At 46.0% G+C, this 17,018-nt stretch overlaps 1 protein-coding gene across 14 annotated transcripts in view; it reads right to left on the bottom strand.

Moving 5' to 3' along the window:
- The window catches only part of Clasp1 (cytoplasmic linker associated protein 1), a 245,378-nt gene that overhangs the window by 13,338 nt on the left and 215,022 nt on the right, over positions 1 to 17,018 (bottom strand). For all 14 annotated transcript variants that reach the window (XM_005397639.2, XM_013521074.1, XM_013521075.1 and 11 more), the window contains 4 exons: positions 10,719 to 10,869; positions 9,939 to 10,182; positions 7,462 to 7,652; positions 5,364 to 5,492 (listed from right to left, as the gene is read on the bottom strand). In XM_005397639.2, coding sequence (XP_005397696.1) covers positions 5,364 to 5,492; positions 7,462 to 7,652; positions 9,939 to 10,182; positions 10,719 to 10,869 — 715 coding nt within the window. The remainder of the gene's footprint in view (positions 1 to 5,363; positions 5,493 to 7,461; positions 7,653 to 9,938; positions 10,183 to 10,718; positions 10,870 to 17,018) is intronic.

Below are 17,018 nucleotides of genomic sequence, written 5' to 3'. Positions count from 1 at the left end.
ACTGGATAGGAAGCCGGGTAGCACAAATGTGGCCTCCCCTCTGCCTCCAAAAACCCGCTGTGCTCTAGCCTCACAATGACAATGGACAGGTTCAAACCAAGCTGTAGTCCAAAGATACAAAGTGTATGTTTACTTGGAGTTTTAGAGCTTGTTTAATTGAATTTAAACAGCCTCTTAGGCATACTTAGAGTAACGCAATTATATCTGCTTTGTGCAAAATTAAAAAAAAAAAACTTTCACAACAATTCTATTCAAAATCAGTCTGCTGTCTTCCACAGAAGAGGGTAAAAAGGACTGTCTCTTCAATTTGCAACAGTGCCAGCTCCTGGGCTTACCCAGCTTTAACGTCAGCTAGGTGTATGTTATCTCCCTCTTGCCAGACACAGCACAAGCGCTGCAGACATCCACAGAGAGTGCCAGTGACTTGTCCACAGCCACACAGTCACAGAGCTGGCAGTGGTGCTACATAAATTCCAAACCTGAAGGTTCTACATTGAATAATGGCCCTTTCTGAAGCTAACAGAGCAGGTGGTGCCATGAGACACATTGACTCCCAGGAGGGTCACTTCACACAAGAGTAATCACTGTCCCCAGCCCCAAACAGCAGCAATGGGTGTAACACCATTCAGAACTGGACACTGGGGTGGCTCAACCCAGATGTGTCTTCCCGTCCACCCTCCATGGGCTGCCAGCTGGTGCTCAGTTCACACTGCTTCCTCTTCTCACAGGTCTTCCCTTGGCCACCCTTCCCACAGTTCAAGTGCACCCTGGACTTCTGGAGCCTCGATCTGAGCCACATACTCATTGTGCGGCAATGTGCTAGGTGACCCACCTTTAGCTCCTGCCCTGATGCAGTCACAAAGCACTGACCAGTGTCACACTCTTGGCTCAGCCACTTGGGACCACTCAATGAAGCTATCTGCGTTTCTGGTTTTGCACACTTAATGACAAGCAAAAACTTCCTGAGGAAATAGAACTTCTGGCCAAATCCCAGGCCTGGGCATATGGAAAACGAGATTTAGAACTAATGAGGATTTAGGTTTGCTACTCTATAGCAACTTCTATTATCTTGAAGCTCCTTGAGATACAGATAAGCTCGTAGTCTACCCCAGGGCTAACAGGTAGGAAAAACAACGTCTGCAGAGGGGGTGTAAGTCTGTCAGGTCCCTTTGATGCATTGTTTTCCAGATCCACTGACACTCATGGACGCTGCCCTGAGAGGTGGCCTTAGCATAGGAACCTGGCTAAGACGATGTCAGCCTAGGATTTAACTGGTATTTGCAGCAGAACAAGAGCTCAACAGCATACCTTCTCTGGCACACTGCTACTTTTCTCTAGCCACAGCATCTGTCAAGACTGCGTAACATACCCCACTGCCTGGGCAAAGCTGGAGAGCTAGTCTCAGCAAGCTCTATTTCCTTTTTAAAGTAACTTTGGTCTCTGATAACTTTACTGTCTTGGAGTTAGTATAAAGTCTAACTGAAAATGATTTTAAAATAAAATCCCTGGAGATATAATAATGATTCTTTTATACTTATCCTGAAGCAAGATCCCGATGTTTTAAATACTAAGACTTCTGTATATAGCAAGAAATGATTGGTGGTTCAGTACAGTAACATGAAATTTCCTTATTTTATTTTTTTTTATGGGTCAGGGTCTTATTATATTGCTCAGGCTCATCTTAAATTCCTGGGTTCAAGCAATCTTCCTGCTTCAGCTTTCCAAGTAGCTGGGACTATAGGTACATGACATCACACTTCGCTAATATTCCTCATTTCTGGGCAGGATGTAAGCGAATATTCACTGATGTGGCAAAATTCAGAAAAAGCTACATCTAGTGATGGAAAATTCTCATTTATGGAATATCTTCAAGAAATACAGCTGGGCAGGACTTAGTGGCTCACACATCTAAACCCAGCACTCTGGGAGGCTAAGGCAGAAGGACTACAAGTTTGAGCCCAGCTTGGGTAACTTAGCAAGCGCAAGATCCTGAGTTCGATTCCTGAAACAAAAAAAAAGAAAAAAGAAAAAAAAGGGGGACTGGAAATGCAGCTCAGTGCAAAGATCCTGGGTTCAGTTCCCATTCCTGAAAAAGAATTGGTACCTCTTTCAAATTAAAGACAGCATGTAGTGAGACCTAGTATCACGTAAGACATGTCTAGGAGCAACAACTATTCTTGCATGATTTGTAACTAGAATATAAGTTTTTGCTAAGAGATGGACACTTCTCAAATGGATAAGGGTGCTTGAGAACAGTTTTATGCAGCAGTGTTAGTATGGCCGATGACAGTTTAAAAGCCTATTTCAGGCTGGGGTGTAGGTCAGTGCTAGAACACCTGCCTAGCACGTGAGAGGTCCCTGGGTCCAATCCCTAGCCGTGCCACTCTCTCCTCCGCAGAAGCTTACCATACATCCTTATACCTATACAGGACCATAGAGAAATGACGGCCACTGAAAATAGAGGTGGAGAGTCACAGACGCGGGACCGCGCTCCAGGTTTTCTGCTTCCAGATTCATACCCCACATTGGCCCAGAAATTCCTTCTTACAGTACAAATTCTTTCACTAAATCTTTCTTTAATCACGAAAGGAGTGGTTTTCAACAGACTATAAATTCTAAAATGGGAAGAGTTCAAACTAACAGAGTTAATCTTAAAAACAGAAAAAAGGCTCCAGGTTTAAAGGTCACTATCAAATCCCAGCCATTTAAGGCATTTGCTGAACCCAAAAACCCCTATAAACAAGAGCAACTTCATTAATGTTAAGGGCACTGAAACTAATAGCAGGATTTATTTAATAAAATGATAAAAATGGAGGCAGGTAATGGGAGAGCTTTGCTTATTCAGATAGGGACTGTGAAAAGCTTACATCTAAGCTGAAAAACACCAACTTTTAAAATAAAAGCTCTGAACCAGTATCCAAACCCTCTACCTGTCATGCTCACCACAGAAGGTCTGTTGGCTTGGGATGGACAGTGCAGAGACAGATTTGGTGCCTGGGACACTTTCAGCGTGTAAGAAAAATGCCCCACACATAGCTTCTTTTGGAAGAACCTGAGAAGCAGACCCTTGCCTACAGCATGAGAGAACAAGCCACCTTGTCGTCATCCCTACCTTATCTGTTTTGTCTAACAGCTTTTATGACACGTTTTCATTTTCTAGAAGCTGTCCACAGGGCTGCCATTCTGAAGCTAGTGCAGTACCCACCGTGGTCGAGCTGGCTGGGCAGGGTGAAGGTGGGGTGTCAGTGCCGGGGTCTCTCACAGCAGCCCAGTGTGAACTTGCTGCTTCTCCCTCTCTTCATCTGGGCTGAAGCCTGGGTTCACAGGGAATGGACAGCCACTAACTTCTTCTGAGAAGGAAGTTCCTAAAGAGTTCACTCTGGGATGAACACACTTGGGAAGTTTTAATCAGATAGGAAAATAGGTTATGCCTCTGTGTGACTGACAGAGCAACTGGGCCTAGAAGAATTTTGGATCCTTCCTAATACGTGTTTGGAGTCATACATATGTATGTGGTGAAGAGAACTGTAAGGAGACCAGAGAAAAATTATGTGCAATATTAATATGCCAGCAAGATGGCTACCACACAGCTTCTGTGCATCTAACTACCCTAAGAATCAGAAACCAGGAACAGAGAAGATGAAAAAGACTCCAGGCATTTTAAAGGAAAAGGAAAAGAAAAATGAAAACCAAACCCAAAACCTAAACATGCAGGTGCTCGAGTAGCTCTGGCAACATGACAGAGTGAAGTTTCATGAGGAAATGGGGAGGGCCCGGGTCAAGGTGAGCCGAAGGCATGGGAGCAGGCACGGCCTGACAACGCGGCGTCCTGCAGAGTGCATCCCTGGCATGGCTGTGCCGTGCGCTGATGCAGCTCCATTTTCAGGAACAGAGTTAGGGGAATGCTGCTAAGTACATTCAAGACAGGACATTGTCTGCTCTTTCCTGGGGCAATTTAAGGGAAGCTCACAGTGAAGAACTTACTCTCCTAGATTTCTCATTTTGAGGCAAACCCCCCAGAGAACAGTAAATAGCAAAGAGAAGATTTAAATCTGCTAAACTTGTATTTCTTAAAACTTTCAAAGTTTTCTTTGAAAATGGGGTATCCCCTAAAGACAGACATCTCCCAGTTGGACAGTCAGTAACTGCCAAAACATTATTGCTGGGTTAGAACTTTATTTTTTACTTTTCTGGATCTTTGAGACATGCTCTTGCTATGCAGTTCAGGCTGGCCTCAAACTCAACGTGATCCTCCTACCTCAGTCTCCTGAGTGCTGGGACTACTGGTGTGTGCCACCACACCTAGCTACAGTTTCACTAAAGGTGGCCCGTTTCTAAGCATGTCCCTTTACCGGTGATCATGCGCTATTATCAAGGTTAAAAAAGAAAACAAAACAAAACAGCACAGGGCAGCTGTTCTGTACGAGAATCACAAGACCTAGTTCAGACTTCTGTTCTGTCAGTAATTGCTGGGCATAGTTTCTTCTAGGACCCTTCTTCCACACCGAGGAACACCAATGTTGATCATGTTAGCTTACCTAGGCCTCACATTTTTAAAGTGAGTTGCTGTAAATGGAAAAGTGTTTTGTTCAAATGTGAGTGGTCATCATCACCATGGAATCATTTGGAGACACTAGCTGGAAATCACATCTATCACCTATATCCTTGGTGCTATTCTAGGGCCAGTAGGTAGAGAGATGCCCAGGCAGAGGATGTGGCACTGCCTCTGTTGACTGACTTGGGTGGTGATTTGAAGAGGTCAAAGCAGCTGTTTAAGCAGTCACACAACTACCAAAAGGAAAAACTATCATTTGGGGTCTCATTCTGCTTGTAGATATCAGAACTATTCTAGCCACAAGACCCTCAATCCATGAGCATGCTCAGATGTAGTCACGAGACAAGAGATTGAACTGTGCAAGTGGCTACCTCTCAGTGGGGTCACCTCCATTGTCTATAATCTCAAGTTTTCGAAACTCCTAAATAAGCAGTTCTGTTTTCCACAATGCTTGCTACGAAGTCATATGTTCAGGACAGCACTCCACTCTCTGTAGGCCTCTATCACTCTAAGGACTGGTGAGCAACAAGGTCCAAACACATAAGCGCAAGCAGGCCAGGTGTGTGCCGAGTGTCTTTGACTGCAGCATGCAGTAAGGCTGGGCTCAGAACCTTGGAACCTCAGGGATACCTGTTGGCATCTTCAGTGTGCAGCTGCGAATCAGTTTAAGAGCAATAAAACTTTACTCTGTGTGAAAGGCTGAGTTCCAGGAAAGGGTATACGCCTCCCAGCTCCCAGTCCAATTCCTCAACCTTCCTTGCATCCCTGGCCCCATCTGTTCAGCACCCTGGCCGCAGGTCTGGCTCACCTCCTTGTGGGAGTCTTTGTGGGCTTCCAGCGTCTTCATGATCGTTAGCTCCGCGTAGTTTTTGAATCTTGCTGGCTGGTTTCTCAGAATTTCCCGTAGAACTCTCAGTGCCAGGGCTCGAATAGAATGCTGGGTGCAAGAGGAAAGGCAGCCTCACTGAAGTGAATACAGCACATGACCACACACACAGACCAGCACCCAGTCTAGGCTCCCTGGAGCCTCACAGACCCTGCTATACCAATCGCAGGGTTTACTTGACATGGGATCTCTACAGTCAGTTCTCAGAGGACAAACACTGTGTTGTATGTACAGTGACACTCCCAAGACCCAGCACCTAGGAGGGACTAACGAAGACTTCCTGAATGAGCCCAGCACTTGAGACCTGAAGAAGATGACACACCTAAGTTCACTATCAGTTCCCTGGGGGTTCTAGATTTCCTGAGGCTTGGGTATTCAGACTACCTTTCTGTAAAAGGCCCTGAACTACAAGCCCAAAGCACCTCGCCATTTCGCGGGCAGCATCTAGAAGGCTGTGAACTCTGGGAAGAGCAGATCTGCTGGTGTTCCTGGCCTCATGTGATGAGGTCACTGGTACAACAGGTCTCGAGCTGTGCATGGCCAAGTCACATGTCTGGAAGAAAGCCATCCCAAACGGACGCCTAATCTCCAGAAAAGAGAATGGAGTTTACCCCAAACACAGCCCACAAGTACATCCTGATTCTCTGTCACTCATCTGCACAATGTGCACACTGATGCACGATTCACCTGCCCTCCGCATGACATCATTTTGTCTCTCAAAAGAGGCCAGCCAAGTAGGACTGCTTCTGCTTCCACAGCCAATACTTTAAGAAAGGTTAATACAGATCTTTTATTACCATTCTTCTATTTTTATTTATTGCCAAATCAAACCAGCAATCCTAAGCATCAGAAAACAACCTGAGTTGCCATGGCACTTGCCATCCTGCCCTCCCCTGCCACCTGCCATCAGTTACCGCCACAGTGCCCTGGCATGGCCTGTGGCCTGCACTGTGTCCCGTCCTGGCAGCCCTCCAGTTCTACTGCCTTGGTCCTCACCATGCGCATATCAGTATTGTCTCTGTGACCCTATACAAAACCGCTGCAGAGAGATGGGTTTCTACTCCCTAAGTTAATGCTGGCAGTTCCCAGCATTTATCCCAGTCTCCATTAAGGCCCCGGCCCCACAGACGGGAGAAGGCAGGGCTTTCCCTACGTTACTCTTCTCTGAGTTACCCATCTACTACTTAGTAGTAGTAGTTACCCATCTACTACTTAGTAGATGGGTAACTCAGAGAAGAGGCACATGGGGTCCCAGACCAGGCACATCACCAATGCCTTGTCACATTCAATGATCTCAGCGTGAAGAGGGACTTCTACTTTTGAAACTAGTATTACAAGAGTGACAGTTGTGGAACCACCACTTGACAGATTAAGATACTGAACCTGCTAACACACACAGGGAGGAAACAAGATGGAATTTCAAGGCACACAACGTTTAATAGGGGTCTTCTAAAAAATAAACTTCTTTCTCGAAGACATCCGCAGCTTACAAGGAAGGAAGTGCATCCTAAAAGGCCATGTTCTACGCTTAGGCAGTTTTAAGAAATTCTTTTTAAGTAACCAGATGTAGGAACATATTTTGCCCTCAATTAGTACAAACTCAACTACAGAGAGAATCTGTATGTAAGGCAAGATGAGGCCTGTAGCCAAGAAACATTACCTTGCTAAAAAGTACTCAGAATCTATGCTAAAATTGAACAGGATTTTTTTGTTCTTCTTTTCTGTACTGGCATTGAAACCAGGGGTGTTCTAATACTGAGCTACAACCCCAGACCAACCCCTGCCCCTTTAATATTGAGACAAGGTTTTTCTAAGTTGCCCAGGCTGTCCTTGAACTTGTGACGCTCCTGCTTCAGCTTCCCCAGGAGTTGGGATTACAGGTTTACACCCCTGTGCCCAACTGGATAAATGTTTAATGTAAACTGTGAGCATAACCCAGGAAGGAAAGTTGCAGCGAACCCTGACCAGGAAGGACCCCATGACCTGCTCTGGGAAGGGGCCATGCCAGGCCTGTGCCTACATCTTTGTCCCCGAGCGTCTCCAGCAGCAGCAGCAGGATGGTCTTGAAGTGCTCCTCCCAGACGCCCAGGCTGTCCTCCCGTGTGATTTTGAGCAGCTCCAGCAGGGCACCCTTCCGCTCCTCCACCCGCTCGTTGTGGTTGGACAGTTCTTTCAGCAGGTCCGCCACCAGGTCAGAATGGTCAATGGGCACTGTTGAGACAGAGAGGACAGATGTCAGCTCACAGGGAATGCTGACTGCAGCCCCTCCCTGCAACCTCCCCCCGCCAGCCCTGCACTGCAGCTGGCCTCTCTCAGCATAGCCCTGGCAGATCTCCCCACTGCATTAACTGAGGACGGAGGGCGACACCAGCTGTCCAGTGCCAGTATTCTGTGCCCACATCCTTCCTGCCCATCTCTTCCCTTCTATTCCACACACCGGGAAAATGCAGGCACCCTCCCCACACCTTTTCCCGAGCATCTTGCCAAACTGTCCCAGTCGGAGCCCCGAGTCAGGCCCTCCATCAGGAAATTCTGGTAAGTATCAGACTTACTCCAGCACGTTCACATGCTCAAGGCTCCCCTAACACCACCTCTTTGAGTACCAATTCCATTCTTGAATGCCCAAAGCTCAGGAAAGGGCAGAGTGGACAAACACCAATCAAGGTGTCTGGACCAGCTGGGCATGGTGGCACATGCCTGTAATCCCACCCAGCACTCTGGGAGGCTGAGGCAGAAGAATCTTGGGTTCAAGCCCAGCCTAGACAACTTAGCAGGACTTTTCCTCAAAATAAAAAAATGGGCTGTGGAAAAGAGCTCAGTGTGAAGCCCCTGAATTCAATCCCCAGTACCACTACTACCTTCCTGCAAAAAGAGTGCCTGGACTATTGAGACACTGTCAATTTGAAGATGGTGGCACTGGTCCCAGATCACTGAGCACAGCTACTGTGACTTGGACTATGTTTGTACGGCAGAAGGGCACATCCTCTTTCTTCCCACATTTGTTTATGGGGTTTTAACTGTGCATATTTGACTTCACATAGTGAGTATGAAAAAAACCAAATCATTAGGATCTACTTCAGCATGTATTTGCATATTTCTTAGCTTCTGAGATTAGGGAGCAAACACACAAGGAAGTCTGAATTGTTAAGAAACCATGTCATTTTGCCACATTACCTTTCTCTTTTAGCCTTTTAGTGCCAGTTGGTGGATAAATAATAACTGACATACAGATCTCTATTCAACCTTAATTAATCAAGATCCATAACCGATAGGCAAAAGATGTACCATTTCTATAAGCAATAAAAAAACTAGTCTACTTTGCCCAGAAAGCAAGAGACACGGGGGTGTGCACGGAGCTGCTACCCACCAGCTGTGAGCCACTCATAGCCATGAGAGTATACATTTGCAAGCCCCAGGCAACTTCCGCTGTGGCCAACTGGACTATCTGGTCTCCTTCTTCCTCTGTGGCCCTGAATCTGGTGTTTGTCTCTCGCACAGCCCTCCTCTCGCACATGGGTGGTTATTATGAGCCTGTTACCCAGTAGGCCTTGAGCAATCTGGAACTAGGGACTGCACCTCACTTTCCTCCTCGCCTAGCACCCCACACACTTCATGATGTACAGAAGGCACTGAGTGAATGTAACTGTTTAGAGTTCTAATTGCGGTTTCTAGCATAATTCAAGCCTCAAAAACAAACCAGCCTTCAAAACAAAAGATATGTAATTTTAAAAAGCACTATGAAGGTAAAATAAGTAAATACAGGAAGGTGGAACAGAAAAAATTAAGTTCCAGATAAAAATATTTGTTTACTCATCAAACCAATATATACTTACTGGTTACTTAATAACTGATAGTATATTTTACTGTTTTGGTGCGGGGGCTTGAATCCAGGGCCTGGCGCTTGCTAAATATGTGCTCTATCACTGAGCTGCACTCCTATGTCCTGGACACTAGTCTTAACACAGAATCAGAAGAAAATTCACTCTAGTTCCATTCTGTACTATCCATGGTATATTTTGGACAAGTAACTTAACCTTTCTGATCCTTAGTTTCTTAACCTATAAAATGGAAGCAACCCTCATTTATCTCCATGATAATGTATGTATGACAGCTCAACACCAGGCATGGGTAGGGCCTCCCAGCTATGGTACTGAAGACAGCGTGGCACAGCCCAGGGATAGCTGGTCAGAATGCTGTGCTAGGACCCCCTGCTCCCTGCCTGCACTGTCAACTCCCACCACTCAGGCCAGGGTCTTTGGAGACCTTCTCTCCTGCCCCCATAAACAGACTGCAGGCTTACAGAGCATAGCAAGTGCCTAAACTATCATTTCTGTGGGTCTCTCATCTTAAGCATCCAGCGGGGACTCCACAGGAGTTTTTGAACAAATGGCTACTCAGAACAGACCTAGCATTTCTGTTGAACCAGCTTTGTCAAAGCTGGTCTCCCCGGAGGGAAGCATGCCAAAGGCCCTGCTGGATAGCCAAAAAGACACAAACCATCCCGAAGCTGTTCCATGTCATCATCAAACATGGCCTCTTTCAGGGCTGTCTTGTCGTAGGTGTTGATGGTGTCTGAGTAGGGGTACGGGTTATAGTCACGTGCTCGTGGCCCTGGGAAGGCGCGTGGGGGTTGGGTGTTGAGGAGAGAGGTCTTGTTGTCCAGGGCAGTCCTGCCTCCTTCCACTTCATTGCTGCCCCGGCCCTCAGTGGCTGGGGATGCAGCTCCTCCATCCCGAGAGACCTGGAGCACAGGACAGGGTCAGTAACCTTCTGAGACTTTCAACATACTTTTTTCGCCCTTTCTGATGCTCAGAAATATTAAGAGGGCCAGAGATTTTCATTTGACAGACTCTTGACCTTCACTCAGGTTGCTGCTCAAGGGCAGTATCATCTCCACAGCTCATTCTTCCTGAGCACCAAAGCTGGCTGCAGGGCCCGTGGGTGTGAGCCCCAACCACACCCCTCACGGCCATCCTGTGCACAGGTACCTGCCTTTCCCACAAGACTGGAGATCTCAGGGAGCCTAAATGGTGTCTGGCACAGGCTCACCATTTTTATCACATCACAAGAACAAAAACACACCCAAGATAAATGAAAACAAGTGAATAATTACTCCTGAAATTTTGTAAAAAATGTCCTTGGGCCTCTAAAAATAATACTGTTCTAACAATAGGACAAAGATAACGATGAGCCTCCATCACCACTGTGATCAGCATTTAGAAGCTCCGTAACTATGATTAATTGATCTCTAGTTCTTTAGTACCTGAGGATACTTACAATATCAAAGTCCTTTTTGCCATCTCGTTTAATTGGCTCATTCAGATCTTCCTGGCTTCGGAAACTAAACTTTTCAATGGCTTCTGTAACTCCACGTAGAGAACTATATATTTCTTCAGAGTTTAGGTTCTCTGTATCATAGTCCAGCATGCTAAAGATCAAAAATGTTTATTTCTTAAGTTGAAGTATACGCATAAAATCAGGGTATTAGCATATGTCACTAGTACAGAATGAGATGTAATTATACTTTTGGGTTTTTTTTAGGTGATTTGGAATGAAAAGGAGCATTTTTTTTTTTTTAAGATTATCACCAGTGAACAATTACACATCTTCTTAGTCAAATCTGGCCCAAAACATTTTATACCAGCACTCAAGAACCAGTGGGAAACAACAATAACCACGAGAACGTAAAAACTCAAAAGTGTGACAGTTGGTGACTGAATGCATGAGGTAATGAAAGTGGAAAAATAATTTTCTTATCCCAAAGATGGAAAAAAGTACTTGGTTGTTACTGGTCTCAAATGTACAAACCTAAATTAAGAGAAACAGGCACTTAAGAAATAAAACTTGCATTACCAACAAATTTCTGAGGAGCAAAGCAAACAACTTCATAAAGCTAGGATATGCGTGCCCTGATCTAATCCAGAAAACTAAGACTGTATTTTAAAATATGAAACCAAAACAATCCTGTGATTCAAGGGCGGATCCACCCTGGGGACTCCTGAGAGTCTCACAGTATTCAAATAGGAGTTTCTTGTGAATACTGAACTCTTCTAGATGCTTCCATTTGGAGTTTTATAAAAGTAGATCTTATAAAGAGAGCAGCATTCTTGGATGGACAACTAGAAACACTTCTACGGGCAAGAAATATTTGTCCCTCCTGGAAAAGAGATGTCGGGTGCTGTCCTTTGAGATATTAAGCAAAACGCAAAATAAAGCAACTACGTTAAAAATCCTTTTGGCATCCATAATGTGATTTGTCAACCAGTACCCTTCAGATGTCTAAAAAGTGCACCAAAACAGACAATAATCCTGAGAATAAAAACCACCACTGTCCCTCACTGAGAATATAAAAGAAATGCATGGGATGGATACCAGAAGAAAGGAAGCAAAGCATGATGTAGCAGTCAACTAAGAACAAAAAATGTAACTAGGTTTAAATGTCATTTGTTTCAAGAAAGTATTCAAGAAAAGATCAGCTGAGTTAGCCTAATGTAACGTGCAGACAGTCCTGAACTGTACAGAGGATTGCTAGGGACACTCAAAGAATCACTGGCTGTGTGCAGGTAAGCGTTCAGCAGTATTAAGGACTGAAGAAAAGCAAACTCTTTGCTCCTCACAGGAGTAGTAATTGAAGGACTAGGCACCCACTGCCAGGAGCTCTTCCTAACGGCACCAAATAAGGCCTGCGCACTGCGCAAGAGGCAAGTTTGCTGCAACTTCAAAACAACTAATATTTACTAAACCCACCCCCTTACCTTCAAAAAAAGAAAGGGTTTCGGCAGATGATCTGGAGAGGTGTTATGTGGAGTGCCAGATCTCTACTTGGTGGAGGGGACAATGATCCCAGTATCTTCTAAGGCTGGCTCAGTTCTGCAGGTGCCAAAGACCTGAACTCACTCTTAGAGAGAGAAGCTCTTTGCCTAAGATTGCAAAACTGGCCCAGACAGAATCATCCTTTCCTGATGAATGGAAGAAAGTACACACGGCACTTACATTTGGAGAGTTCACAAAAACATATGCCAACTCAAAGACTGGCTCTGGCACCAAACAAAAAGAAATGTGAACTTCGAGTACATGCGCTGCTGAAATACCATGTACATACTGAGAGGAGGTGGAATAACAAGCTTGAACAGCATTCAAGATTTCAACCCCCTGTCAGGTCACAAGGCTACCCCCTGGATGCACAGAAAGCATGGCTGGGGAGAAGAGGTGCTCCCTGTCCCCCTCTCCTAGGAACACAGCAATAGCAGCCTATGTTGGGACGAAGGCATTTATACATCTGGCCAGTATACTCTTTTTCTATATAAAGACTGAGCAGTATGACTCAAACAAAAAAGATGTAAAAAAAAAGAATGCCTCAAAATACTTTGAATCACAACAACTAAAATTAACAGCATAGCCCATGCAAAAGAAAAAACAAAACCAAAGAACTAAAAGAATGATGGGTGGATGAGAGGCAGTCTAGCAGAACGTTCAGTTAAGGGATGTCACAATATTATTTTCCATGTGTCGCTTCAGAGAATGTTGACTTTCAGATAATTCATCTCATGATTCTCAGCCTGAACTTTCTAAAAATACTTCATTTCAGTTCAATCAACTTTACCATTACAATAGCCTCTTTCAAAAGTAAAATAAAGGATTCTGCCTGTGAATGTTTTTCCTTCTCAGTTTCAATGGATAAACCAATCCCAGCTTCCTGATCAAGAACAGCATGTGCATGTAGGAAAACCAGAGTTGCCTCCTTGTAGGATTGTGAGTGTGAGCTTTGAAGTATCTGCTTGGTATGAAGGAGAAATTATGAGCTCCAGGTAAGAAACATAACTGCTTTCCTAACAGGTAATGGGCAGTTATTATCTTTGCTGTTTCTAAATTCTGGCTTGGTCTATCTTTTTTTCAAAGCAATACCTACGAGCCCTCACTTTATAGGGAAAGACTCTAAAGATCCTCACCAGGGAGTGGGCCACATAGTCCATCCTGCGTCCTGAGGAGTGACACACAGGGCGCAGGGGGAGGGACTCAGCAGCTGACTGGGAGGAGGCTCTGTTAGGCGACCCTCCACCTACCTCCTACGCCACAGTCTGTCCTGTTTCAGCTCTGGACAATCTCAAGACATAATCCTTTGGGGTAAAGGCCAGGTTCTGATTACCTGTAAACACTCTGATTAGACCCCAGAGGGCTTCCTTAGATTAGGAAAAGTTACTCAATCAGTCAACAGTCACTGACCTAAGGTCAGGGGTCACTCAGCACTGCAGCCCAGTTCAGCTCTGTGGATCTGCTCTGCAGAGGACAGCATGGTAGGTGGGCCCAAGAAGAGACTGAGGAGGGGAAAACTGCATTCTGAGGCTCTCCTTTCATTCTGCAGTGAAAAGACACTGGGTATGGAGTAGGGCAAGTGTTGTTATGAAATCAAGTGTTTTGGTAGAAAACAGAAATGAACACAGATTCCCTCCTAGCTTCCTCAATGAAAAAGTCTCCCATCAACTCTCTCCCTCTGCTGCTCAGCAGAGCTGTATGTATGAAGTATTATCCACTAATGAGTTAGATCAATAAGTGTCACTCTACGTGATGTGAAAGAGGATTCTGGAAATTTGATGTCCTCTGGAGGGTTTGCATATGACCAGGTGGGAAGATTGGAGGGGTGAGGTTTGGTGTGTGTCAAGTCAGGAAAGGCAATACATACACCTGGAGATATATAGTCAGTAAACTCATCTGTAAACTGAGGTTTAACCTTAAAACAAGTAAGCAGTGCTGGGCATGGTGGTACACGCATGTAATCCTAGCACTCCGAAAACTGAGGCAAGAGGATTGTAAGTTTGAGCTTGCCAACTCAGTGACTTAGTAAGACCTTGTAACCAAGTAAAAAATACAAAAGGGCTAGAGATGTAGCTCAGTGTAAAGGCCTGGGGTTCGGTCCTCTGTACCGCTGGGGGGGACAGGGATGACGACACTAAAAAACTCCTGCCATGCTTTGTTAACATTAGAGACAGCAGCATTCTTATCTGCTTGCCCTAATCTTGTGTACCCAGAAACATTCACCAGAGTTCTGTGTGCTTTGGAAGTAACTTTCAGAGCTGTACGAAAAATGTTAAAGTTTTCTGCTGATTTACTTAGTGTATTCAGCTTCCCTAGGATACAAAAGTAGGAATGCAAATCTTAAGTGCAAAAGCTATCTATGAAGCATTTTCAAAGTAAAAGACTATTCCTTTTTTGGACCTTATCTTATCAGAGAACATGAAATCCTCTTAGAAAGTAAAGGATAGCTAGACTGCCTTGTGCTCTGCTCATGTAATTACAGGACCCTGACCCCCGCCCCTTGCCAGGAGAGCCTAAACAGGTACCTGTAAGCCCACATGGACTGCAGGATCTAAATCTGGGGATGCTAACACTGTCACAGTCAGTAAGCCTCATGCAGCACCAAAAGCAGGGGCTTGGGAGGAAACAGCTCTCCTGCTGGAGGTGGGGCATCTGTCTGAAGTGCAACCGTGTTCCTACCTCTTTCGCTTCCTGTCCAACCTGTATGCTCAGACTACTGCCTCGTGACAGTATGTGAGGAAGGAAGTCACCCATGTAGCAACAGCAGGGTTGACAGCAATGTGGGCATTTGGGACAGCATGGGTGTCACCTGCCCCTCAGTGGAATGTCTCTGCACCTGAGAAGCACGCTGAGGAGACCGCTCCCACTGCTGCCTCTCATGTCCTCAGAGTGGGTGAGCTCCTTGTGGAGGCTCAGCGCTGTACTGGGTCAAAGGTCCACAAGAGCAGACAGTGAAGAGTCTGGTCAGGGGAGGACGGGGTCCTTGTTCCTGTGACATGGCAGCAGCTGGGCTCAAGAGATTCAGCCAAGATTAAGCATGGCTCACACTTCTCACCAAGGCTCTCCTCGTTCAAGGCTAAGCTGAGTCAGGGATCGTACTGGAGGAGCTGAGAGGCTTTCCCAGAGACCTGAGACGACCTTGGAAATATAATAATATTGTGACAACTCAGACAAGGGTGACAGGTAGCTTGTTACCTGGGAGAGTAAGAGCGCCTGAGAGTCTTGTGGGAGGGAGCGGTGGGAATGGAGTTAGGCTGAGAAAAGGGAGGTGGGTGCTTCGATAACCCATCGGCACTCCAACCCCACAACCGACTGCAGTGATCAGAAGAGGAAAATCAGAGACAGAAACACAGCAGGCAAAGGGGAGGGGAGGAGGATGCGCTGTGCGCTAAGTGTCTTCGAGTCTCCTCTGTCCTTGACAAAGTTCTATCAAAATTAACCGGAGCAAAATTAGCACTTCACCACACAGAGAAAAAGAACACATTTCATTTTATAGTTTGGTCCTCAGTGAGATGGCTTCATTCTTTCCTCTCTCAACCATGGGCTGCGTTTACCACTTAAAATCATGTGGGATTGCCAGAGTGTCTAGAGGTGAGCACTGTGTGCGTGCGTGTGCATGTGAAGGGATGGGTGTGTGTACACCTGTGAGTATGTCTGTCTGCCCGCCTGCCTGTGTCAGGAAGGATGTTGTAAGCACCTGCATACCAGAAGCCTGCGTGTCCTGTTTCAGTGAGTTCATCAGTCGTTCTAAGAGAAGGCAGTGGGGCCTCGACTTAGAGGGAAGAGGGGGACTGCAGCAGAAAGGCAGGTGCAGGGACCAGAGGACTCCGGTGCGGGGTGGGGTGCTCTCTGAGCTGGGTCCGAAGGAGGCAGTGTTCAGAGGCAAGCAACCTTCCGCAAGAACAGCAGCGCCCCTGCTAGGCTGGAGCAGCGAGTCTCCAAGTATCCGCTGGCCTGCTTGGAGGAGGGGCCAAAAATCTATTCCTTTACTTACAGCAGCTGATATGAACACTAACATTCACCTGGGCATGTGCGTGTTTGTCCTCACCTCACAAATCTCACTAGCTGACCCAGGCACACAGGGGCCAGGATAGAAAACTCTAACACTGTTATGTTCAAAAGGATAGAAGAGATTGAGACGCAGGAACTGAAATGGCTGCAGTAGCTCCTATGGAATGGCCCTGCAGTGCCAGGGGAATTCTAAGAGCAGTGCCTCTGCGTGCTGCTCCTCCCTGTCCTCAGCACTGCGACACCACCACTTTGTAAGGAAATAACACAAGGAGTCTTTGCAGCATGGATGGCCTGAAGACCTTCTCCTGTCATGCACTGGGCTAGGGTGGGGGCTCAAGAATCCTGCAGCGACACTGTAAGCTGGAGATCTGCTGACGGGTGAGGAACAAGCAGTCACCCACAGCTGACTGTGGTTCTTCATTAACCCCTGCTGTGATTCTGCACACTGTGGATTTCCTGATGGGAGAATTTTGTTTTTGTTTTTCCAGAGATGGGGTCTCGCTATGTATTCCAGGCTGCCTTTGACCCTACTACACAGTCCCAGGTTGAACTTGAACTTGTGGTGATTCTCCCGCCTCAGCCTCCTGAGGGCTGGGCTTACAAGTGTGTGCTACCACAGCTGGCTTTCTGATGGAAGGAATGTAAAGTCCACCTAAAACTACTTTCTGTTGCCAGGGGACCCACTGGTAAGCTATGCAGTGCCATTCAAACATTATATGTTTGCCAAGAATGTAAGGCAGACTGCAAAGACCC

Source organism: Chinchilla lanigera, unplaced genomic scaffold (assembly GCF_000276665.1).
Source record: "Chinchilla lanigera isolate Chin_1 unplaced genomic scaffold, ChiLan1.0 scaffold00058, whole genome shotgun sequence".
In the NCBI taxonomy this organism is placed as follows: Eukaryota; Metazoa; Chordata; class Mammalia; order Rodentia; family Chinchillidae; genus Chinchilla; species Chinchilla lanigera.
Note: the sequence above shows the minus strand (reverse complement) of the source record. Positions and strands in the feature narration are given on the sequence as shown.